The following is a 27,947-nucleotide window of genomic DNA, read 5'->3' as shown; positions in this document are numbered from 1 at the left end:
TGACAAAAAAGAAGTTATTTTGTATTAATAGTTTTAGCCCAAATATTTTTTATGTGAAATTTGTAGTATTTTGGCCAGATTAAAACAAGACATGGAATTCTCAAGGCCAATTTCTACCCTTCTGACATGAACTAACTCCTTTGGTCTCATAGTTATACAAGATTTCTTTTAAAAGTTTGTGGGAGGAAAGCCAAGTGACGACATAAGCTAATTTTCAGCAGAAAATGCACTACACAATCTACTTTCCAATGAGCATGTAAAACAACATATACAAACTGACCTCTAAAACACATCTTCACTATTATTTATATGTATGTAATAATAGTACTATTACTGACTTTCAGAAGAATTAAATATATACACCTAAATATTATACAAAAAAGCATTTTTATGGTAAACTTTTGGCATAAATATATATAGTATTAAGTTGTAAATGTGTTATATGTATTTTTATTTGTATCAATCTGATGAGTTATATAAGCCTTTTTTAACTGATTTTTATAGCTTTTTATGTTGTACTGTTTCACCACTGTCCAAGGTTAGGGAGGGTTGTGATCCAGCTAACATGTTTATTTACCCCGCCACATTCAGTATGTATGTGCCTGTCCCAAGTCGGGAGCCTGGTATTCAGTGATTGTTGTTTGTTGATGTGTTTCATATTTGTTTTCTGTACTTGTAAATAAATTAAGCCGCTAGTTTTCTCCTTTGAATTTTTTATTTGTCTTTTCATGGACTTTTATAGCTAGCTGTCTATGTGGTATGGGCTTTACTCATTATTGAAGTCCGTACAGTGACCTATAGTTGTGAATTTCTGTCATTTTGTCTCTTGTAGAGAGTTGTCTCATTGGCAATCATATCACATCTTTTTTATACTATTAAAATTTATTTCAATAGATTTGGTCAAGCAGTATTATCATGAAACCCCATATTTTAGCAGTAACTAGGGCATTTCTTGTTCAACTTTAATGTCAAAACCATTAAAATCTTACTTTCCCTCAATTTTATGGTTCATGAAATTGCCTTGATATTTCAAAGATTTGTTCAAGCTGTACTTGAAACATGGAGTGGAAATTATAGTACTAACAGAAGTACATAGGGATGGATGGACATGTGCATCACTATATACCGCTCTTTATAGCAGGGTATTATCATAGGTTTTGTCAAATCCATTTTATATATGAATCTATTCACACACAAAAAATATAAATAAGTCTAAATTGTAAACAATGTTCAAACATGATTGCGTTGGATAAAAACTGCAATTTTTAATGTGTGTGCATGCCAAACAAATTTCTTGATAGAAGGGTATAAATACAGCACAAACAGCATTTTCCAAAAGACCAAAAAGTGAAAAAGTATATTTTAAGAAAACGCACTTGACTTAAGCAGGTTTAACAACGCATGTTCTTAAACCCTGCTGCTGACTGCCATTTGCAATCGCCAAATAAACAGCCCACCAGATCTTTAGAGGAATTATATATACAGAATGTATTGTCAGCCTTGTATCACCATCACTGCTGGTGATCTGATCCGATGAAATCTATATATGTAGAATCGTCACTGGTTCAGACATACTTATATTTAAAATATATATAATATTACCTGAACTTCTTTCCCTCAAATATATAGGCTTAACAAAACAAATGTTTGAATTGTTTTAGATTTGTCATTTCATGGCCTTTAATAGCTGACTATCTAGTATGGGTTTTGCTCATTGTTGAAGGCGGTACCGTGACCTATGGTTGTTTATTTTAGTGTCATTTGGTCTCTTGTGGAGAGTTGAGCCTAAATGGCAATCATACCACATCTTATTTTTATCAATAACTCAGACAGCTTGAAGGACATTATGATCGTAAATTAGTCTTCTTTCCACTAACGTTTAACTCTTTAAAGAAAAACACAACACAAACTTATGTTTGTTGACTAGCTCGAGTACAGCATATTGTGAGCTGCCATTTTATATAAGACAAATTATCAATATAAACATACATTATACAATATGAATTCAATAACTTGTACCAGTACTAGAGAAATAATCTCAAGTCAACCTTTTGCATTTGAATAACTATATGTATACCCTATACGCTCATATCTATTATAAGGCATAAATGAATACAATATATATAGTGTTGCCGATAGCCCAGCAAGCATAGTGGACAACAGAATTTATTAAATAATTATATACATGTGTCTTAATATATAAATATATGAAAAAAACAATAACCACAATTATTCCTAATAACAAAAACCTTGAAATATACTTTTAGGTACAACTTAGCTAGTAAAGTAGACCTTGTACTAACAAGAGATATAATATGGTTGACATGAATGTAAACTGAATAACTGAACAAATGAATAACTCGATCATCAACGACCTCGCCGGCCAGGAACAACCAAACAAACCCAATAATGGGAAACTGGAAACCTGGGTCCGACCCATCGGTGCATAAACAGTCATATATGCTCCGACCCAATGCGACAAGTCGTCTCATGAGACATACTCGGACGTATATTGTTTTGTTTTGTTTGTAAATGTAAGTAAAAATGAAATCTTGTCTTTAGGACTACAACTATAAAATATATGGTACAAAAGTTGAAGTACGATTATGTTTGTCATTCCACCTACATAAAAATTCATTTAATATCAAAATACAAAATTATGCAATTCTTTGTTCTTTCAACATCCATAACAATACAATGCTCAAAGTTCATGTTAGAACTAAAATACATAAAGATGTCACTTTACAACTAAAATATTTTGGTGCTAAAATTCCTACGCCTACATGTACATGTATTACAAATATGCAAGAAGACAATCAATTCCTGTTATACTTTTATGACTAGGGAATTATTACATACAATATACATGAATACAACTCATAAGCATAAACATATACACATAAAGAAAATCATTATAATGAAAATTAATGAAGTATTTAAATCTAATAAAGTATTTTACCCTTATTAAACAATACTTGATCGTGTGTTGTAGTAATTTATTAGAATGATCTACTAAATGGTGAAGTGATAATTTGAACGTCACAATGTCAACAAGGGGAGTAATTATAAATAGAAAATGAGAGTTGGTATGCAAGTAAACTTTAAAAAGAATGTTAAATAAAATTTGTTGAATAATTTTTTAATCAAATTTTGCAGAGGTACATGCTTCCAATTGGCTTCCCTCAGAGTTACATACTTCTAATTGGGACCTCTCTGCCAGGGGTACTGCTTCTAATTAGTTTTAGCAGACAGAGGTATATATGTACTGCTTCCAATCAGCTTCGCAACAAGACAGAGGGTGTGCTCCCAATTAGCTTCACTAAGAGGTACGTACTTCCAATTGGCTTCGCTCAGACAACCATACTACTTCCAGTGTTGTAATGGTGTGGATTTGCAAGTCTACACTACTTCTATTGTTGAAATGGTACATAATTGCAATTAATTGTCGTCCAAATTTGCAAAAACATATTTTATTTAACATTCTTAATCCAGTTTACTGTCATACCTTCACTCACTTAATGTTCTCATTTCATAACATTCCAGGAAGGTTTTTAAGCTGTTACTGGTCAATTTATCAGTGATACAAAAAATTGAAAACCAAGTTTTGCTTTTGATACTATCTTTGAAAATAAAACTATGCTTCTGCTTTTATTTTTATTTTATATAGTTATATTGGTCAACACTAAAGAAACTTACAGTATGAGGCGTTACCTCCCCTTGACCCTGTTAGACTTATGATCCATTACAACTGAGTCAAGTACCTGTAGCAATTAATAGACTTGATATTTAGTCAGGAAATGTCTGACTGGTAGTAAATAAGGATTACTCACATATTGCTACAAGCAATCTCTTGAATGTATCATTATACATATATATCCATATAAAACCATTGCTATACTTAAATTTTGTTATCTTTAGATTCTCCATTCCTAACCAATTAATGTAAATGTTAACTTTATAATGTCAATGTTAACTTTATAATATTAATGTTAACTTTATAACGTTAATGTTAACTTGATAAGAACCATTTTAAATGTAGAGCAACAAGTAGTAAAAGTCAATAGCATTTAATGGTAGAGAGAGAAATAAAGTTGAGTGAAAATTCAAAACACAATACATTAACCTTTAATAATTTAAACTTCCACTCTTGTAGAAAATGGAGAATCTTTACATAAATTATTTTAGAATTTACTAAATACATTCTTTCTCTTATTTATGCAAGATTTATATGGTCCGTTTATATTGGAAACTGTTTGGTAGAGTTAGAAAGACCCAAAAGGAAATATGGTCACTCTTGGTCTTCTGGAGACTTGCAGTAAAATACATGTAAAATTAAGGCATCTGTTTGGTAGTGCAGGATACTCAGGCAGGATATATAGATTGGCAGTCATGTCAGTGTCAGAATGGGGATTTTAAATCTTTTGTCTTCTGAAGAGAGAGCACCCAGCTGTCAACATGTTAAGAATCTTCACAACATCTCTAATTTAGGAGTATGGAGAAATAATCACACATTTATATCCTTCAGCTACAGTAATTAATATCTGAAAAAGAATAACACTTTTCAATTTTCTGTCATATTTTCAGAAACTGTAATAGGCAATAAATAGCAATTAAACGGGGAATAACTTAAATATTTCTTTATTGAAATGTTTAAAAAGCACTGTACGCCCATATAGGCCAATGGCTTAAAACTTTATACAATTAAAGCAGAGAAACTTTTCCAAAATAATCATTTTTCCTTTCCTAAAACTTGACATGTCAATCCAGAAAACATTAAATTGTAAAAACATTATAAAAATCATGAGAATTTACATGATCTTAAATAGAAAATTTTATAAATCTATAAAATAGTTCTTTCTTACTTTTAAAAGTCAATTCATATAGCCATTTCCAACATCAATCTGCACAGACAAGCTGTAATGCTAACCTGAAAAATAAAATGCTTAGTTATTGAAAATAGTAAAAAAAAGAATCACTATTTGTATGTATACTTAAGTACATTCTATAGAAAATATATATATGATATATAACATATCAAGGTGAAAAAGATGCAGAGAACACATCAATGTGACAATAATTGCTTCAATCCACTTCATTTGAAATTTGGTGGATAGTTGTCTCATTAGCAATCATACCTTATTTTTATAACTATACATGGGAAAACAATCCAATTAGGTACAGGAGCTTTCTGTAAATGAGTCTCGGTCAGAGTTTTCTAATGATAACAATACTTAAAATTGTGAAAGATTTCCCATAACTTCTTTCAAAATGGTCAAATTAAAGTGGTGGTACATTATGGTCAACTACACATGATGGAAACAATTTGACCAAGTATGATGGCTTTCCGTCTAATCGCAGACCCTCGACACCCTTAGGCTTCAATGAAAACCACAAGTCTAGTTTTTGTCTTAAACGTCACAGGCTTAACAAAATTTAAGGGCATTTACGTGATCTATAATTAACAAATAACAGGCTATTATTTGAACTTGGGGAACTATTTTTAATTATGACATTTGCATTATTTCTTATGCTTGAAATTTAAAATAAATTCCATGGTTATTTGGTATTATGATTTTTTAGCAGTTCTTATGTTCATAAAACTATGCAATGGTTCTTTCTTACCTCAAAAGTCCACTCCAATAATAATTCTAAAACTCTATTCATACTAAAAAGCAGTAATAATGCTAGCCTGAAAAGTAAAATGTTTAGTAAATCAAAAGTTCTCGCAAAATATATAAAATCAGTGTTGGAATATGGTTTGTATATGATTGTGGATTTCTTATTTTCTTCGGCACTAATTGGTATTTTTGTTGGTACTTTATTTCATGGTTAAGCCAAAATCTGCATACATAAGTCGTTGCAATGACATGTCTAATCAGTTCAAATTTTTAGAACCTTCAGCCAACAAAAATAGAAGAATTGACCTCTTACACCTTTAAGCCTAGTGCATGTTTTTTTCCCATGTAAACTTATTTTATGTTGATAAAATGTGTTTAAATAGAGGAATTATATACAGACTTGTATATAAAGACGTCTTAACACAGCTTGATAAAATATCTATTTTTAGTGTGTTGCACTTTAATTAATCGTAAATGTGCAAAATTACAAAACTGGGTGTTTCCGTATAGATCATCCATATATACTTACTTGTATTTAAGATATATTATACCACAAGTCTTACTCCCCTTCATGAAAACATTGGCACTGTTTTATAATCTAAAAAGGAATTAAAATTGACACAAATTATATATTTTACAAATTTGTTAAATTGCCAGCCTAAATTTTTATTTATTTATTCTGTATTCTAATTGCGTAATAGTGAGTTATCTCCCACTGAAAGAAACATTCTTGCTGTTTATTGTACTAGTCCCCCTTGAGATAAAAATTCTATCAGGATTGACTTTTCATGTTATAAAATGTTATACGTGTACAGGAAAAACATTTATAAACTGATAAATATCTATTTTTGTGTGTTGTAAATGTGCAAAATAACAAAAATGTGTGTTCATTATAGATAATCCTTATAAACTTTATCACATTTTCCCTAAAAATGTACAGAATTAATTGGCCTGAATATACTTGCATTATTTCTTTCATGACAAAGCCTCAGACTTGGTTGAAGATCAATGTAATAATTAATCTTCATTTCTAATTTTCAGCTGCCATCCTTGCTGCTTTATTGCTTACATGGCAAATCCTTGGACTTGGTTAAAGATCTAATTCATCTTCCATGGAGTTGCTACCCATCTGCCATCTTGACTGAAACTTGGGACTGTCAGGCTACTGGAACATAAACTAAAATTATAAATTAGATTGTATTTATAAGACTGCTGTTGGTCAATATAAATGAAAAAGAAATTCCTTCAAGCTTCATATCCTGACCTGCATCAATGGAGCCATTTTCAGCGTCTTATTTGGTGAACAATTAAAATTTTGTTGGTCTTAATTTGGTGGTTTAGCCAAAGCCTGCACAAAAGTCTTTACAATGACATAGGTGTGATCAATTCAAAATTTTAGAACCTTAAGTCAACAAAAAAAAACCATTTGACCTCAAATTTACAACTTTAAGCATAGTGCAAGTTTTTTCCATGTAAACTTATTTTATGATGATAACATTGGTTAATATAGAGGAATTATATACTTACTTGTATTTAAGATATATTATACCACAAGTCTTACTCCCCTTCATGAAAACATTGGCACATTATCAAACTGATAAATATCTATTTTTGTGTGTTGTAAATGTACAAAATAACAAAAATGTGTGTTGCCTTACATCCTTATAGACAATCCTGATAGACTATCACTTTTTTCCAGATAATGTACAAAATTAATTGGCTAAAATATACTTGCATTATTTCTTTCATGACAAAGCCTCAGACTTGGTTGAAGATCAATGTAATTATTAATCTTCATTCCAGCTGCTATCCTTGCTGCTTGCTGCTTACATGGCAAATCCTTGGACTTGGTTGAAGGTCTAAGTAAACATCTTCCATGGAGTTGCTACTCATCTGCCATCTCGACTGACACTTGGTCCTTCCTTTAAGCTTCTTTCCAGATCTTTATCAATCACGCAATTTTCTGTGTCTCTGCTCATTTTGCCTATAATTCATTAACCATTTTCATTTTTATTTGTATCAATTTTGAACAAACAATCTAAACAGTCATATTTTCCCAATTAAAATGTTAATAATTATGTAAATATCCAAATTGTCAATATTAAGACTATATTTGTTGTAATAACTTATTCAGAAATAAATGTGATGCATGTTTTATTTCAAATCCTAAATTGGGGGATCAGTCTATTTACAATTACAATGAATCTTTTAAAATTATATTTCTTTAGATATTATAAAAAATTATGGACAATTTTGTCATAAATTTCAAGTGGTCTTTAAAACGAAAAACGGATTTTTATTACCTAATAATTTTTTTAAAATAGTTTAAAACACAATTGTAATGACCAAATACTTACATCATCATTATCTGGCAAATGAAATGAAACAATTTTCCTTCGGGTCTAGTACTGAACTTTCATCTGGGCTCCTCCATCTGTAATACAAACTTAAATCATCTTAATACAAGACAAACATGCACACAATCTTATCTTAACATACCTTTCCTTCTTGATCCTTGGGAGGCCACCTAGAGGAAACTGGGACAAAAAGGCATACAAACATATACACAATCTTATCTTAACATACCTTCTCTTGCGATCCTTTGGACGCCACCTAGAGGAAAATTGGACAAAAAGGCATTAAAACATATACACAATCTTATCTTAACATACCTTTCCTTCTGATCATTGGGACGCCACCTAGAGGAAACTTGGACAAAAAGGCATACAAACATATACACAATCTTATCTTAACATACCTTTCCTTCTTGATCCTTGGGACGCCACCTAGAGGAAACTTGGACAAAAAGGCATTAAAACATATACACAATCTTATCTTAACATACCTTTCCTTCTTGATCCTTGGGACGCCACCTAGAGGAAACTTGGACAAAAAGGCATACAAACATATACACAATCTTATCTTAACATACCTTTCCTTCTTGATCCTTGGGATGCCACCTAGAGGAAACTGGGACAAAAAGGCATACAAACATATACACAGTCTTATCTTAACATACCTTCTCTTGCGATTCTTGGGACGCCACCTAGAGGAAAATTGGACAAAAAGGCATTAAAACATATACACAATCTTATCTTAACATACCTTTCCTTCTTGATCCTTGGGATGCCACCTAGAGGAAACTTGGACAAAAAGGCATACAAACATATACACAATCTTATCTTAACATACCTTTCCTTCTTGATCCTTGGGACGCCACCTAGAGGAAACTTGGACAAAAAGGCATACAAACATATACACAATCTTATCTTAACATACCTTTCCTTCTTGATCCTTGGGACTCCACCTAGAGGAAACTTGGACAAAAAGGCATACAAACATATACACAATCTTATCTTAACATACCTTTCCTTCTTGATCCTTGGGACGCCACCTAGAGGAAACTTGGACAAAAAGGCATACAAACATATACACAATCTTATCTTAACATACCTTTCCTTCTTGATCCTTGGGACTCCACCTAGAGGAAACTTGGACAAAAAGGCATACAAACATATACACAATCTTATCTTAACATACCTTTCCTTCTTGATCCTTGGGACGCCACCTAGAGGAAACTTGGACAAAAAGGCATACAAACATATACACAATCTTATCTTAACATACCTTTCCTTCTTGATCCTTGGGATGCCACCTAGAGGAAACTTGGACAAAAAGGCATACAAACATATACACAATCTTATCTTAACATACCTTTCCTTCTTGATCCTTGGGACGCCACCTAGAGGAAACTTGGACAAAAAGGCATACAAACATATACACAATCTTATCTTAACATACCTTTCCTTCTGATCATTGGGACGCCACCTAGAGGAAACTTGGACAAAAAGGCATACAAACATATACACAATCTTATCTTAACATACCTTTCCTTCTTGATCCTTGGGACGCCACCTAGAGGAAACTTGGACAAAAAGGCATACAAACATATACACAATCTTATCTTAACATACCTTTTCTTCTTGATCCTTGGGACGCCACCTAGAGGAAACTTGGACAAAAAGGCATACAAACATATACACAATCTTATCTTAACATACCTTTCCTTCTTGATCCTTGGGACGCCACCTAGAGGAAACTTGGACAAAAAGGCATACAAACATATACACAATCTTATCTTAACATACCTTTCCTTCTTGATCCTTGGGACACCACCTAGAGGAAACTTGGACAAAAAGGCATACAAACATATACACAATCTTATCTTAACATACCTTTCCTTCTTGATCCTTGGGACGCCACCTAGAGGAAACTTGGACAAAAAGGCATACAAACATATACACAATCTTATCTTAACATACCTTTCCTTCTTGATCCTTGGGATGCCACCTAGAGGAAACTTGGACAAAAAGGCATACAAACATATACACAATCTTATCTTAACATACCTTTCCTTCTTGATCCTTGGGACGCCACCTAGAGGAAACTTGGACAAAAAGGCATACAAACATATACACAATATTATCTTAACATACCTTTCCTTCTTGATCCTTGGGACGCCACCTAGAGGAAACTTGGACAAAAAGGCATACAAACATATACACAATCTTATCTTAACATACCTTTCCTTCTTGATCCTTGGGACGCCACCTAGAGGAAACTTGGACAAAAAGGCATACAAACATATACACAATCTTATCTTAACATACCTTTCCTTCTTGATCCTTGGGACGCCACCTAGAGGAAACTTGGACAAAAAGGCATACAAACATATACACAATCTTATCTTAACATACCTTTCCTTCTTGATCCTTGGGACGCCACCTAGAGGAAACTTGGACAAAAAGGCATACAAACATATACACAATCTTATCTTAACATACCTTTCCTTCTTGATCCTTGGGACGCCACCTAGAGGAAACTTGGACAAAAAGGCATACAAACATATACACAATCTTATCTTAACATACCTTTCCTTCTGATCCTTGGGACGCCACCTAGAGGAAACTTGGACAAAAAGGCATACAAACATATACACAATCTTATCTTAACATACCTTTCCTTCTTGATCCTTGGGACGCCACCTAGAGGAAACTTGGACAAAAAGTCATACAAACATATACACAATCTTATCTTAACATACCTTTCCTTCTTGATCCTTGGGACGCCACCTAGAGGAAACTTGGACAAAAAGGCATACAAACATATACACAATCTTATCTTAACATACCTTTCCTTCTTGATCCTTGGGACGCCACCTAGAGGAAACTTGGACAAAAAGGCATACAAACATATACACAATCTTATCTTAACATACCTTTCCTTCTGATCCTTGGGACGCCACCTAGAGGAAACTTGGACAAAAAGGCATACAAACATATACACAATCTTATCTTAACATACCTTTCCTTCTTGATCCTTGGGACGCCACCTAGAGGAAACTTGGACAAAAAGGCATACAAACATATACACAATCTTATCTTAACATACCTTTCCTTCTTGATCCTCGGGACACCACCTAGAGGAAACTTGGACAAAAAGGCATACAAACATATACACAATCTTATCTTAACATACCTTTCCTTCTTGATCCTTGGGACGCCACCTAGAGGAAACTTGGACAAAAGGCATACAAACATATACACAATCTTATCTTAACATACCTTTCCTTCTTGATCCTTGGGACGCCACCTAGAGGAAACTTGGACAAAAAGGCATACAAACATATACACAATCTTATCTTAACATACCTTTCCTTCTTGATCCTTGGGACGCCACCTAGAGGAAACTTGGACAAAAAGGCATACAAACATATACACAATCTTATCTTAACATACCTTTCCTTCTGATCATTGGGACGCCACCTAGAGGAAACTTGGACAAAAAGGCATACAAACATATACACAATCTTATCTTAACATACCTTTTCTTCTTGATCCTTGGGACGCCACCTAGAGGAAACTTGGACAAAAAGGCATTAAAACATATACACAATCTTATCTTAACATACCTTTCCTTCTTGATCCTTGGGACGCCACCTAGAGGAAACTTGGACAAAAAGGCATACAAACATATACACAATCTTATCTTAACATACCTTTCCTTCTTGATCCTTGGGATGCCACCTAGAGGAAACTGGGACAAAAAGGCATACAAACATATACACAATCTTATCTTAACATACCTTTCCTTCTTGATCCTTGGGACGCCACCTAGAGGAAACTTGGACAAAAAGGCATACAAACATATACACAATCTTATCTTAACATACCTTTCCTTCTTGATCCTCGGGACACCACCTAGAGGAAACTTGGACAAAAAGGCATACAAACATATACACAATCTTATCTTAACATACCTTTCCTTCTTGATCCTTGGGACGCCACCTAGAGGAAACTTGGACAAAAGGCATACAAACATATACACAATCTTATCTTAACATACCTTTCCTTCTTGATCCTTGGGACGCCACCTAGAGGAAACTTGGACAAAAAGGCATACAAACATATACACAATCTTATCTTAACATTACTTTCCTTCTTGATCCTTGGGACGCCACCTAGAGGAAACTTGGACAAAAGGCATACAAACATATACACAATCTTATCTTAACATACCTTTCCTTCTTGATCCTTGGGACGCCACCTAGAGGAAACTTGGACAAAAAGGCATACAAACATATACACAATCTTATCTTAACATACCTTTCCTTCTTGATCCTTGGGACGCCACCTAGAGGAAACTTGGACAAAAAGGCATACAAACATATACACAATCTTATCTTAACATACCTTTCCTTCTGATCATTGGGACGCCACCTAGAGGAAACTTGGACAAAAAGGCATACAAACATATACACAATCTTATCTTAACATACCTTTTCTTCTTGATCCTTGGGACGCCACCTAGAGGAAACTTGGACAAAAAGGCATTAAAACATATACACAATCTTATCTTAACATACCTTTCCTTCTTGATCCTTGGGACGCCACCTAGAGGAAACTTGGACAAAAAGGCATACAAACATATACACAATCTTATCTTAACATACCTTTCCTTCTTGATCCTTGGGATGCCACCTAGAGGAAACTGGGACAAAAAGGCATACAAACATATACACAATCTTATCTTAACATACCTTTCCTTCTTGATCCTTGGGACGCCACCTAGAGGAAACTTGGACAAAAAGGCATACAAACATATACACAATCTTATCTTAACATACCTTTCCTTCTTGATCCTCGGGACACCACCTAGAGGAAACTTGGACAAAAAGGCATACAAACATATACACAATCTTATCTTAACATACCTTTCCTTCTTGATCCTTGGGACGCCACCTAGAGGAAACTTGGACAAAAGGCATACAAACATATACACAATCTTATCTTAACATACCTTTCCTTCTTGATCCTTGGGACGCCACCTAGAGGAAACTTGGACAAAAAGGCATACAAACATATACACAATCTTATCTTAACATACCTTTCCTTCTTGATCCTTGGGACGCCACCTAGAGGAAACTTGGACAAAAAGGCATACAAACATATACACAATCTTATCTTAACATACCTTTCCTTCTTGATCCTTGGGACGCCACCTAGAGGAAACTTGGACAAAAAGGCATACAAACATATACACAATCTTATCTTAACATACCTTTCCTTCTTGATCCTTGGGACGCCACCTAGAGGAAACTTGGACAAAAAGGCATACAAACATATACACAATCTTATCTTAACATACCTTTCCTTCTGATCCTTGGTACGCCACCTAGAGGAAACTTGGACAAAAAGGCATACAAATATATACACAATCTTATCTTAACATACCTTTCCTTCTGATCCTTGTTACGCCACCTAGAGGAAACTTGGACAAAAAGGCATACAAAAATATACACAATCTTATCTTAACATACCTGCCTGTCAGATCCTGGACATAACCTAGAACATAAAATGAAATAGATAACAATACTTCACTTTCAATTCTTTGAAGCAAGGATTTGTATAGTTATTATAACCAAATCCTTGTATGAAGTAACCTATAGAAAATGGAAATAAATTTAAAAATAAAGAAATACACCAATAGAAAATAGAAAGAAAAAAAAAAAACATACACATGAAAACATATAAAATGAAACGGATAAAATTGAAAATAAAATGAAATAGATAAACATGCTTCACTTTCAATTCTTTGAAGTTACCTATACTATATATTTTCTATAGGCTATAGAAAACAAAGAAAATTAAAAACCAATTGTTGAGTGAACAATTGAAGGTCTTTCCACAAGTAAGGATAATTTTGATATGAAAAAAATAAAATTTGATTATGAATGTTGATTCCAGCTTATTGTACCCCGATTCCAAAAATATATGGTTCTATACAAAAAAAAAAAAGATTTGTTTTGCTTTGAAAAATATCACTTCCAGTACTGTTTGAGAGTTTACTTGACACTGATTTCAAAAATATATGGTTCTATATACTTTTACATTAATTTAGTGAAAAAAATAGCTACTTCCAATTTAGAAAAGGTCACTTCCGGTTGTTTTTTCAAGGTTAAATGGATTTCAACATAATGCAAAAAGTCCATTGACTTTATTATCTATACATATGATTTATAAAAAGGCAAAGATCAAATTATAGAACGTAACAAGACCCAAAACAAGGGCCTCAAATCAAAAGACCCTATGTTTTAATAATATATGATAAATGAGTTATATAACCATTTCTGTAATTTAAGATAATACAGGGGAGAAAACTCTCATTTAGTGCAGACTTAAATGTACCCTTCCAACTCAAATTTATGTATTATTTTGAACATGACCTTGACCTTTGAACTTGATCTCATATTCATTTTTATGGATCAAGAATCTCAAATCAAATGACCCTAGGCCTCTGTCACTTATGGTTTCCAGTTACAAATACATTTCACTTATATCAAATACAAAAGGGGAAATAACTCTCATATATAATAGAATCTTTATAGGGCTTTGGTCAAAATTAAAAGAAAACATCCTGAGGATGTAAAGAGCAAATTGGAAAAATAAGTGTGTCGGTTTCTTTTACAGTTGCAATGTTTTGGAAATAACAATAGGAACAGTGTTTTGGAAAAGTATTTGGTTACGCAGTACGAACAGTACAATATCATATTTTAGATATTTCAGCCACATCTTGCGAAACAACACAACAGCTTAGGGATAAAATTATGCAGAAGAAAAAATATTAAAAAATAATCAGAAGAAAACCTATAGGTCTTTCCACACAACTATACACATGAAAATATATAAAACGAAATAGATGAACCAACCTCCATATCAATTATTTTTAGTAACCTATAGAATAGAAAGAAAAAAAAAAAAACATACATGAAAAACATATAAAAGGAATTAGATAAACATTATTATAATTTACCTGGTGCTGGAATCTGAAACAAAAACAAAACAAAATAAGTTCAAAAATATCAAACAAAATATAAAACTTTTAAAAAACAAGAATGTGTCCATAGTACACGGATGCCCTACTCGCACTATCATTTTCTATGTTCAGTGGACCGTGAAATTGGTGTCAAACTTATAATTTGGAATTATAGTTACAAAGATCATATCATAGGGAACATGTGTACTAAGTTTCAAGTTGATGTAACTTTAACTTTATCAAAAACTACCTTGACCAATAACTTTAACCTGATCTCTGCACTATTATTTTCTATGTTCAGTGAACCATGAAGTTGGGGTCGAAACTATAATTTGGCATTAAAATTAGAAAGATCATATCATGGGGAACATGTGTACTAAGTTTCAAGTTGATTGGACTTCAACTTCTTCAAAAACTACCTTGACCAAAAACTTTAACCTGAAGCGAACGGATGCACAAACGGATGAACGAACGAAAGAACGGAGGCACAGACCAGAAAACATAATGCCCCTCTACTATCATAGGTGGGAAATAATTTAGGAACCATGTGTCAATAGCCTTTTCTATAAATCGAAGGCTAAACAAAAATGATGGAAAAATTTATAAAGTATTCCTCTCAATACTATCTTATGATTGTAAGAAGCTTCTGTCTAAATCTGGTAAAAAATCCAGGATATTTAATAAATCCTATAAAAGTTTTAAAAAACATTTTATCTGCAGACTGTATATAATGTTAGATAAAGTTCATTTATCAGTAAAAAGCAGTAATTCTGGATACTATCTATGATCATAAGCAAAGCTTCTTTCCAAGTTTGGTAGGAATCCAGGATAGTTTAAGAAAGTTTTTTAAATTTCAACAAGAGTGCACAGCATGAAATGTCTCGCCTTCTTTACTATAATCATTGATATTATATTGACAGTCCCAAATATAAAGCTTTATTACAACTGTCACATAAACTTAACTTTAACCAAGAAAACTAGACATTGACCAATGAACCATGAAAATGAGGTCAAGGTCAGATGAACAAAGACAGGCAGGCATTTACCACTAACAATTCTTTCATACAACAAATATAATGACCTATTGCTTATAGTTGAAGAAAATCAGACTAAAACACAAAAACTTAAAAATGAGCAATGAACTGTGAACATGAGGTCAAGGTCAAATAAAACCTGCGCGATTGACATATGGATCATAAAATATTTCCATACACCAAATATAGTTGACCTATTGCATATAGTATTAGAAAAAAAGACCAAAACTCAAAAACTTAACTTTGACCACTGAATCATGAAAAAAAGGTCAATAAATATAGGAAGAAGTGGTGTGAGTGCCAATGAGACAACTCTCCATCCAAATAACAATTTAAAAAGTAAACCATTATAGGTCAAAGTACGGCCTTCAACAGAGCCTTTGCTCACACCGAACAACAAGCTATAAAGAGCCCCAAAACTACTAGTGTAAAACCATTCAAACAGGAAAACCAACGGTCTAATCTATATAAACAAAACGAGAAACGAGAAACACGTATATATTACATAAACAAACGACAACTACTGTGCAGATCATATGACACCTGCCAGCTAGACATGTACACCTTACAATATTCTAGACACCAAATATAGTAGACCTATTGCATACAGTATAAGAAAAACAGAATAAAACACAAAAAAGTTATCAAAAACCACTGAGCCACAACAATGAGGTCAAGGTCAGTTGGACATGTTCACCTTACAGTCCTTCCAATCAGTGAATATACTGAACCTATAATTGCTTATAGTATCTGAGAAATGGACCTGACCAGCAAAACTTAACCTTGTTCACTGTTCCATGAAATGAGGTCAAGGTCGAGAGAAAACTCTCCGACTAGCATGAGGACCTTGCAAGGTACAAACATACCAAATATAGTTACCGGTATCTCATTACTTATAATAAGGGAGAATTTACAAAAAGGAGTCACGGAACCATGAAAATAAGGTCAAGGACATTGGACATGTGACTGACGGAAACTTCCTAACATGAGTCATCCATATACAAAGTATGAAACATCCAAGTCTTCCCCCTTCTAAAATATAAAGCTTTTAAGAAGTTAGCTACGCCACTGCCACAAGATCACTATCCCTATGTAGCATGCTCAACAAAAATTTTAACCACAGAGTGAATATTTGTGGACAACGACATCAATGACAGAATGTAGGATTGCTATGTCTTGCTTTTTTGACAAAAGTTGTAAGCTCAACATAAAGAAGTGGCTTTAAGTCAGCTACGTACAACATTGGTCAATTGGCTTTTTGTTTACTTATCATTGACTATTTTCATTTTAAATATGATATTTCAATCAGATGATATAATCAGTATTTAAAAATTGATGTGCATGTCAAATTATCAGATAATATTGATAAAAAATGATTTAATATCAACTGAATTTCAAACAATCTTAATCAAGCCATAATTACTTTAAAAAAATATTGACAATCAGAAACTTTACTTGCATAATCAGATAACTTTAGTAAGACTAAGAGAATAGGTTTCCAAATTGTCATTGTTAAGAGACTATTTGCTGTTGAAATTAATTTGGAAATTAATTTGAAAGCATGGTTTTTGTCATATACTATATATTATAAATTCTAGGACAAGTTGTTTATCTACAATTACAATACAATCTTATAATTCTTTATTAAACAAACTCAGACGCAGTAACTGTGCTACAGGAGCATCAATTATACCTAAGTACATTATATTCATAGATGACAGAACAAGTGAAACTGAACTACTGGTCACTGATGATACCCCCGCCGCAAGGGGATAATTTCAATAGTGTAAAAATATGTAAGTGTTTGTTAAACAGGAAGTTGTTGAGTGATGAATCTGAAAACGTATCACACAGTATAGCTGACTTGTATGAACCCTAAACTTTAATTCCAGAAATTCTTGTATTGTAGTTCCTGTGAAAAAAGTGATGAAAAATTTCAACTTGGCTATCAGGTGTAATATAATACACGTGTTCGGTAAACAGAAAGTTGCTGAGTGATGGATCTGAAAACACATCACATGATAGAGCTGATATATATGAACCCCAAAACCAAATTTCAGAAATCCTTGTATTGTAGTTCCTGAGTGAAATGTGACAAAACATATTCATGAGAAGGACGAACTGGTGGATGGATGGATAGACAGAGGTTAAACAGTATTACCTACCCCCCCCCCCTTTTTCAAAGCCAGAAGATGAGAAGAAATTATCTTAATATTTATTGAACTATGAGATTTCAAGTTATGAAACCAAATATTTAATAGACATTAAATAACTATAAAGAATTGTATTACTGTATAATGTTTCATAAATTATAAAATATATTTCATTTTCGGATATTAATTTGAAAAGAAATCTTTGTAATGATTTTTCAAGCTGTTTCACCAACAAATTTAATAAAGGGCTGTGCTTTAGCGCATAATACGCCTGTTGCTCTTTTAACTTGTCTTTTATTGGAAAATTCCCTCTTTTTTAAGCATAAAAATTCATAACAAGAAAATGTGAAATCTGAAATTTATAAAAATTGAAAGGGAGTTTACATCCATAGATATAAACAATTCACCAAAGTTTCATGGACATTGGTGAAAGCCTTTTTGAGTAATTGTCTGAAGTGTTAAAAATCCCCCTTTTTTTATGAATAAAGCCCCATAAATCCAAAACTTAAAATCTGAAATTTATAAAAATTGAAAGGGAGCTTACATCAATAGATCAATTCACCAAAGTTGCATGGACATTGGTGAAAGCCTTCTTTAGTTATTGTCAGAAGTGTTAAAAATCCCCCTTTTTTTTATGAATAAAGCCCCATAAATCCAAAACTTAAAATCTGAAATTAAAAGAAAACGAAAGAGAGCTTATGTCAATAGATATAAACAATTTACCAAAGTTTCATGGACATTGGTCAAAGCCTTTTTGAGTTATTGACCGAAGTGTTGAAAATCCCCCCATTTTAAAGAATAAAGCCCCATAAATCCAAAACTTAAAATCTGAAATTAAAAAAAAACGAAAGGGAGCTTACGTCAATAGATTTAAACAATTTACCAAAGTTTCATGGAAATTGGTGAAAGCGTTCTTAAGTTATTGTCCGAAGTGTGGACGACAACGGGCGGACGGACGGACAACAGTATACCATAATACGTCCCGTCCCGGGCATATAAAAACCATTTTTTTTAATACCTAATTACAAATCATAACATAGTTTCAATAACAATTTTAATGACCAAATACTTACATCATATCTTATCTGGCAACTATAATGAAATTGTCTTCCTTCAGGTCTAAGACTGTATGTTCATCTGGGCTCCATCCGTCTGTAATACCACATAAAATTATTCTTATATTTATGAGACAACTATCAGTAAATTTAAATAAAAAATATACTTAAATCAAAGTAATATGAAGATTTCCAAATTGACAATCAGAAACTTTTCTTTAGTTCCATTAGACTATTAGAGAAAAGGTTTTCAAATTGTCAATGGTTAGATACATGTAATAAAGAGCTGTCACTGCCACGAGTGCATGATACGCTGGATGCTTTTTAAAGAATAAAGTTCCATAAGTCCTCAATGTTATAAATTTATATAAAAAAAAAAAGAATTTTAATAGGTAGAAACAAGTCACCCAAGTTTCATGAAAACTGCTCAAACCATTATTGTCTGAAAACATGAAAATCCCCTATTTATTTTGAATAAAATCTATCAACTAAAAAAAAACACAAAAATTTAAAATTTCATGGCCATAAGACATATATTAAAGAAACTAGGGTAATTTTTGTGTTGACATTTTGATGTTCATTTTTGCATTAAAATCAAATATCTTCAACTGTCAAGATTTTGGCCAAAAAAATTGCCTTTTCAAATTTTCTTGAATATTTTATAAAAGTGTTAAAAGCATCTGAACACTCATTTTATTTTTCAGATTTATCATAATTATTTCAAAGTCAAATTTATATCAGCCTATGCCTGGAAAAAGAGATTTTCCAATTCAGGAAAGCCTTATAATTATATTAATTGGCCCAGTAGTTGCAGGAGAAGATTCTTGTAAAAGATTACTTTAATAGAAGATTTTCGAAAAATAGTTAAAAATTGACTATAAAGGGCAATAACTCCTAAAGGGGTCAACTGACCATTCGGTCATGTTGACTTATTTGTAAATCTTACTTTGCTGAACATTATTGCTAGTTACAGTTTATCTCTTTCTATAATAATATTCAAGATAATAACCCAAAACAGCAAAATTTCCTTAAAATTACCAATGCAGGGGCAGCAACCCAACAACAGGTTGTCTGATTCATCTGAAAATTTCTAAGCAGATAGATCTTGACCTGATTAACCATTTAACCCCATGTTAGATTTGCTCTAAATGCTTTGGTTTTTGAGTTATTAGCCAAAAATTGAAATTTACCCCTGTGTTCTATTTTTAGCCATGGCGGCAATGAACCATGAAAATGAGGTCAAATTCAAATAAAACCTGTGCAACTGACATAAAGATCATTAAATATTTCCATACACAAAATATAGTTGACCTATTGCATATAGTATTAGAAAAAATACCAAAACTTAAAAACTTAACTTTGACCACTGAACCATGAAAATGAGGTCAAGGTCAGATGACACCTGCCAGTTGGACATGTTCACTTAACAGTCCTTCCATACACCAAATATACTAGTCCTATTACTTATAGTACAATGTATCTGAGATATGGACTCGACCACCAAAACTTAACCTTGTTCACTGATCCACAAAAAATAAGGTTGAGGTCAAGAGAAAAAAGTACAACAGGCATAAGGGGCATGCAAGGTACGCACATACCAAATATAGTTATCCTATTACCGGTACTTATAATAAGAGAGAATTTAACATTACAAAAATCATTTTTTTTCCCAAGTAGTCACTGAACCATGAAAATGAGGTCAAGAACATTGGACATGTGACTGACCGAAACTTAGTAACATACAAAGCATGAAGCATCCAGGTCTTCCACCTTATAAATATAAAGCTTTTAAGAAGTAAGCTGGACATTCATTTTGTGCAACACGTCTATTACTATACCATTAATTTGTGAACATGTTATCGTTAAGGATTGTGAGGGGGGACAGGGGTAAGGGAGACGGGGAGACAGGGAGAAAGGAAGTAGGAGAAAGGAGAAAGGGGTGGGAGAAAGGAGAAAGGAAGTAGGAGAAAGGAGAAAGGGGTGGGAGAAAGGAGAAAGGAGAGGAAGGCTGGGAGAAAGGAGAAAAAGTTGGAGAAAGGAGAAAAAATAAAATATGTCTCCTTTTAAAAAATGATCTAATATTTCAAGAAAAATTATCTCAAAAGGAGATGTTTTATTCTAATGGGAGAAAGGAGAATGGGGGTATGAGAAAGGAGAAGAGGGGTGGGAGAAGGGAGAAGGGTACCCCCTGTCCTCCCCCTCGATTGTGTACTCGAGAGTATGGAAAATTAATTGACAAATCCACAGCCTTTCCCATTGTACTCTCATATTTGGTAATTCGATACTTGAATTATTACATGCATTTCTGTCAATGATTTCCTTAAAACAAGTTATTTAATTTGATTATTGGTGAAAACAAATATTAATATGGATCAAAACAAGTACACCTTTTAAGGTGCACTCGATTGAAGTGACTCAACACAGTTGTTTTGCAACTTAAAGGTTGACTTGTTGAGAACTTTTTGTAAAATAAGCACTAGCACTTCATAGAAAAGCAAGTCATTAATCTACGTTTAAAATCTTATAACAAAAATCTCTGTATTAAAGGATGTGGATTTTCTATAAAATAATTTAAAATCTTAGCTTTAAAATTTGCCACAAATTCCACCTTTTCTATTAAATAAATGCAGTGAAACAGTAAACAATAATGCTTTGCACGAAGTTTCCCCTTGGTATATACATGTACAAAATGGCTTATCTCTATTATTCAAATGTTTTTATATATGTGTTGTTTTGATACTATTGCAGTTTGAAAAGTTCGTATTAAACTGGCTGCAGAAGGGGTAATAATCCAGATTATAATGAAAGAATTTTATAAACACCTACCTTAGCAAGAGATTTCCAACCACCACCTCATTGACTGTGTAATTAGTAATTCGAAATGAAACCCCTCATGATAAATGTTCACAAATTAGAACAAAAGAACTATACCGCCAAATCATAGTGCCATAAATAGCCGTGAGGTATTTTGTCTTATGAACCATGAAGCGGCTAAATACAGTATTGTAAAATCTGTTCAAATTCAAACACAAGTTTAACCTTTCTGAAGCCATATAAAAAAATACGCCAAAATCTGTTTCATTGTGATTTTTAAGGTGCAAAGACACTAGAAAAATTAAAGGAGGATTTATATATATTGTTTCACTTTTGTTTTTTCGTCTGCAGAACAAAAGCATTTTGCAGGGGCGGGTCCAGGTAAGGGCGTAATGGGCGTACTTTTCCAAACAAACAAAAAAACAATAAAAAATAAATATCAGCATCGCAATAATGAACATACATTTATGCTAGTATTTTTTAACATGTATATTTGGTATATTATTAATTATAGCATTTTGACTTCCCAAATTTAATTGGCATTTTATTCAAGAAAACCTAGATGTATTCAGAGACATATAAATACATTTATTTAGTATACATGTCTCTGATGTATTGAAAAATAATGCTATGTATATTAATAAATGATTGGAACTGACTGAGAAAACTATCAATATAGTATCAATATTGTTTTATTTAAGACGTTGAAAATGTTTGCCTGTTTATAATATTCATTGTTATGCCTTTTTTTAAATGTGTATGGCTCTGATCTGGCTGTGGTTTAACATCTAAGAATTGAAATAGTTCAATTCATATTTATGATTTATGTCAACATTATTCAATTCAAATCAATTCAATTCAATATTTTATTGGAAAAGAGCACATTTAGAGGCTTGATCCAAATACAGACAATAATCTGATCTGATGTACAGTAGTTGTCGTTTGTTTATGTAATGTATACGTGTTTCTCGTTTCTCTTTTTTTTTTATATAGATTAGACCGTTGGTTTTCCCGTTTGAATGGTTTTACACTAGTAATTTTGGGGCCCTTTATAGCTTGTTGTTCGGTGTGAGCCAAGGCTCCGTGTTGAAGGCCGTACATTGACATAGGCTGTTGAAGGCCGTACATTGACATAGGCTATAATGGTTTACTTTTTATAAATTGTAATTTCGATGGAAAGTTGTCTCATTGGCACTCACACCAAATCTTCCTACATCTAATTATAATATTATTAAACTTTGACAACATACAGTCGCAAATCCAGCCATTTAAAAAAAGGGGGGGGGGGGGTCCCAACCCAAGACAAAAAGTGGTGATTTCCAACTACATGTCCCCATTCAAATGCATTGATCGGCCAAAAAAAAGGGGGGTTCCAACCCCAGGCCCCCCTTTTTGATCCACCAATGAGTCATATAAATGATCATTCAACTGATTTTTTAAACTTTTGTCTTGTGTTGTGCTAGTTTTAGGGAGCTACCATTTGATTTTTATGGGGGGGGGGGGGGGGGGGGGGGGGGCTAGGCTGAAATTGGAAAAAAATAGGCAGGACAGGAGTTTTGGGTAAAAAAAAAAAGGCAGGATGAGACACTTGCAAAAAAAAAAAGTCAGGATAAACTAAAAAAAACAGGCAGGACCGATCAGAGTGAAAAATAAAAAGGCAGGACAGAGATTACAGCTAAAAAAAGGCAGAACAAAATTTTTCATCCTAGCCCCCCCCCCCCCCCCCCCCCCCCCCCCCCTAAACATAAACATAAAATTGTCACCTAAACCTGTCTAACGATTAGGTATCTTGTGCCTAATATCAGTTTAAGTTATTTATTTTATCATCAATAAGAGTTTGATAATAGTTGATATAACTTTTTTTTTTTTGGAAATATGTTTCTTCATTAGGAAAATTTACTATTTAGAGCCAGATTCTAGCCTAATAATTCGACGAAACTTTACCTGCATTTTAAAACAAAAACATTACTATATAAATAACGACTAAAATCAAATTATTTTGTTTGTGCAATTAACAATATCGTAGGCAACAACTGCCTTCAGAAACAGTTTGTGTATTCATCAAAAGCACTTCAGGGATCAATTCAGACAAAGTCTAGGTTGCCAAGTGGTTGCAATATTATACTAAATATATTTTTTTCAGTTATATATTAAGTTATCCAAATATCAAAAGTTAAAATCTGAGCATACACTTTTTACCATAGCACCGTAACTATAGAAATTATAAAACTAATCCCGGAAAGTTGGGAAAATTGCTAAGTTTGTAAATAAATACGACAAAGTAAAGAATGTCTCATTATCTTGCAATTTCAACAGCAATAATTTCATTATGATAAATGATATATTTTCATGTCTTTTTGTTCTGTAATATTAGCATGGCAATGTGCTTTTGGAACGCAATTATTTTCTTTTTCGATGTAATTGCATTGAGTTTATTTAAGCCAACACTATTCTGTCTTCTCGCATTGACTTCAAAGGCCAAAGTGAGCTTAAGTAATCACTTGGCGTGCGTCGTCCGTCCGTAATCGCAAACTTTTTATTTAAATCTTCTTTTCTGAAACATCTAAACTAACAGCAATCCTATTAAAGTTCTGATCTATAACAACTCGCGTGCTCGTATAAAGCATATGCGAATAAAGATGTCGAAGATCTATATTTTAATCAGTTATGGCCAAATGTTACCAACCCGGCGTTACCTACTGGAATCTAGTTTAAACATTTTATCTGGGGGTTCGATTCATCACCAACTATGGCCATTTTTTTGGCTTAAAACTGAACATTGGAGAAAAATGCAGTTTTTTGCTTATAGCTCTTAAATTACAGCAGAAGAAGGAAAACGGACAGTTTAAAAAATATCAACAAGTCAAGGGGTATCTGATTCTCACGGTGTAATTTTGAAGTTATTGTTTGTTAAATGTAAAATGTTTGCCTTGTTATCATATATTGAAAATTATACAGAAATAAAGAAATTTCAAAAGTACAAATGACTAGAACAATAAAGTACGTCAACATGCTATTAGAAGTCGTCAATTATAAAACCGCACGAGAGTTATTGTATTCAAGTTGAAGTTTACCTCACTTTGCATTATTTGTGAAAACTTTAGTAGATAGAGAGTTAAATTGTGCAGCAAAATGATATCCACAAATACGCTAGAATATACGATCATATGAGTTATTCTCCTTAAGATATACGATCATATGAGTCATTCTCCTTTAAAGGCGGGTTTTATCCGTTTTCCGCTTTTTCCAGAATTTTGTTTTTGAAAATTGGTCTTTTTTTGCGGGGGGGGGGGGGGGGTATACACACAATAACGATAATAATTTTTAGTGAAATAACTACAATAATTTAACATTTTTAATCCATCAAAATATTAAAATAATAAAAGTGAATTTACGACACATACTTTTCGTGTGCATGGTAATTCATGCATGAAATGCACAGTCGAATCTTAAAAACAATATGTTTACCCGTGTTGTGTATTTTGAATTAAGAAGCTATAAATGATCAATTGGAACAGTATACACAAAAATGATCAGCAAAATAAGATCTACAATTAAATCAGCATGGTCGCAATTGTCACTCAGTCAACCGACTATTTATATGCGTTATTTCGCCTTGAGGAAAGAACTTTCTTATAAATTTTGCAATTTGTTCAAAAACTATAATTGTTAGAGAGAGAGTTAAAACGATAGTTACAATAACTAGAGGCTCTAAAGAGCCTGTGTCGCTAACCTTGGTCTATGTACAAGAAGCATATTAAACAAAGGACACATATTATAGACGAGAATATAATTCATGATAAAATTGTGTTTTGGTGATGATGATGGGTTTGTCAATCTCATTTTACAAAACATTCTTGCTGTTTACAATTTTCTCATCTATAATGAACTTGGCTCAGAAGTTTCAAACGAAAGTATTTGGTAAAAGTTAACCTAAATTTACATAATTTACGAAAATTGTTTAAAATTTACTTAAGAGTAATAACTCCTTAAGGGGTCAATTGACTGTTTTGGTAAAGTTAACATATTTGTAGATCTTACTTTGCTATACATATTTATTTGCTGTTTACAGTTTATCTCTATCTAAGATAATATTGAAGATGATAACAAAAAATTGCAAAATTTTCATAAAATTACCAATTCAGGGGCAGCAACCCATCAACTGGTTGCCTGATTTGTCTAAAAATTTCAGGGCAGTTAGATCTTGACTTAATGAACAATTTTACTACAGTAACTATGAGATTTGCTCTAAATGCTTTGGTCTCAGATATATAAGCCAAAAATGCTTTGGTCTCAGATATATTAACCAAAAACTGCATTTTACCCCTATGTACTTTTTTAAGCCATGTTTGCCATCTTGGTTGGTGGGCTAGGTCATCGGACACATTTTTTAAACTAGATACCTGAATGATGATTGTGGTCAAGTTTGGTTAAATTTGTCCAAGTAGTTTCAGGGGGAAGATTTTTTTTAAAAGATTACTAAAATTTCGAAAAATTGTTAAAATTGACTATAAAGGGCACTTAATCCTTAAGGGGTCAACTGACAATTTTGGTCATGTTGACTTATTTGTAGATCTTATTTTGCTGAACAAAATTATTGCTGGAAACGGCAGTTTATCTGTATCTATAAAATTATTCAAATAATAACCAAATACTGCAAAATTTCCTTAAAATTACTCATTCAGGAGCAACAACCCAACAACAGGTTGTCTGATTTATCTGAAAATTTCAGGGCAGATAGATCTTGACCTAATAAACAATTTAACTCCTTGTCAGATTTTCTCAAAATGCTTTAGTTTCAGAGAAATAAGCCCAAATCTTCATTTTACCCCTATGTTCTATTTTATGCTATTTCAATCAAATGTACAAACATAACTGATTGCATTTAAAGTAAAACAATTAATGACATATTTTTACCAGGCAAACTACTCAGGCTCTTCTTGTATGCCCGTGTACAAGACACTTTTTCATAGGTTTAAGGGCTGCATATATCAGCATGAACTATTTATAATTTAGTATATATATATATATATTTTGCGAAAGCAAATTTACAGATCTAACATTGTTGGGTTGATGTTTAGACGAGTTGTATATACATTATGTACACAGCCATGTATCACCATCATTGATGGCGATCCGATGGATACATCTGTTGTAGGGTTGTCACTGACTCAGACGTACTTATGAATATAATTATTTTCTGTGACTGTATCTTACATTAATTTGTAGGATCCTTTACTATAGATAATTTAGCTGATCTGTAACAATAACATCTTCATGCCTTATATATCATGTACTGTAGTACGCCGCTAGATTAAAACTGACGTGGAAAGGTAACATATGGCCACCGAAAGCTCTTTTTTTGAGAGCCCAGGTGGTCGTGTGGTCTAGCGGGACGGCCGCAGTGCAGGCGATTTGGTGTCACGATATCACAGTAGCATGGGTTCGAATCCCGGCGAGGGAAGAACCAAAAATTTGCGAAAGCAAATTTACAGATCTAACATTGTTGGGTTGATGTTTAGACGAGTTGTATATATATATATATATGGACTATGCACTAGGTGACTGTTATGTAAAGCAAAGCAATGGGCTCTTTTGTTGTTTTAATATTCTTTAATCATATTTTCATGTATTTTCTAGAATTTGTATTTCAAATAATAGTGATATTTGACCATTTTGTCTTAATTACGTTAAAAAAAAAATGCAGAGGATTCTGGCGTTAATCTTGACAATTGATTAATTTATACAAAAATGTACTTAAATTTGAATCCCTAGATAGCTAATTTTTGCAATTCCATTGCAGAACTAAAGTCCTCTTTCTATACTAACTAATTTAACCATGTTTTTACACCACAAAGCACAACAGGACATATAAGCCATATCGATTTTCAACGATTG

At 32.8% G+C, this 27,947-nt stretch overlaps 1 protein-coding gene and 1 long non-coding RNA gene across 2 annotated transcripts; both read right to left on the bottom strand.

The window, feature by feature from the left end:
- Positions 1-1,910: 1,910 nt before the first annotated feature.
- Positions 1,911-6,216, bottom strand: LOC134715590 (uncharacterized). Its single transcript, XR_010106766.1, has 4 exons — positions 6,148-6,216; positions 5,623-5,689; positions 4,863-4,927; positions 1,911-4,541 (listed from the first exon to the last, which is right to left on the bottom strand). It is a non-coding gene; the product is annotated as an uncharacterized LOC134715590 (long non-coding RNA).
- Positions 6,217-7,355: 1,139 nt separating this feature from the next.
- LOC134715589 (uncharacterized) lies at positions 7,356-22,192 on the bottom strand. The gene is made up of 5 exons (XM_063577865.1): positions 22,062-22,192; positions 19,254-19,332; positions 14,991-15,003; positions 7,976-13,522; positions 7,356-7,602 (listed from the first exon to the last, which is right to left on the bottom strand). Exon 4 carries the CDS (start codon positions 10,609-10,611, stop codon positions 9,406-9,408), a length of 1,206 nt encoding a protein of 401 aa, XP_063433935.1. The 5' UTR covers positions 10,612-13,522; positions 14,991-15,003; positions 19,254-19,332; positions 22,062-22,192; the 3' UTR covers positions 7,356-7,602; positions 7,976-9,405.
- Positions 22,193-27,947: the final 5,755 nt, after the last annotated feature.

The sequence above is a fragment of the Mytilus trossulus genome, chromosome 4, assembly GCF_036588685.1.
Source record: "Mytilus trossulus isolate FHL-02 chromosome 4, PNRI_Mtr1.1.1.hap1, whole genome shotgun sequence".
In the NCBI taxonomy this organism is placed as follows: Eukaryota; Metazoa; Mollusca; class Bivalvia; order Mytilida; family Mytilidae; genus Mytilus; species Mytilus trossulus.
This window is presented reverse-complemented; position numbering and strand designations above follow the sequence as displayed.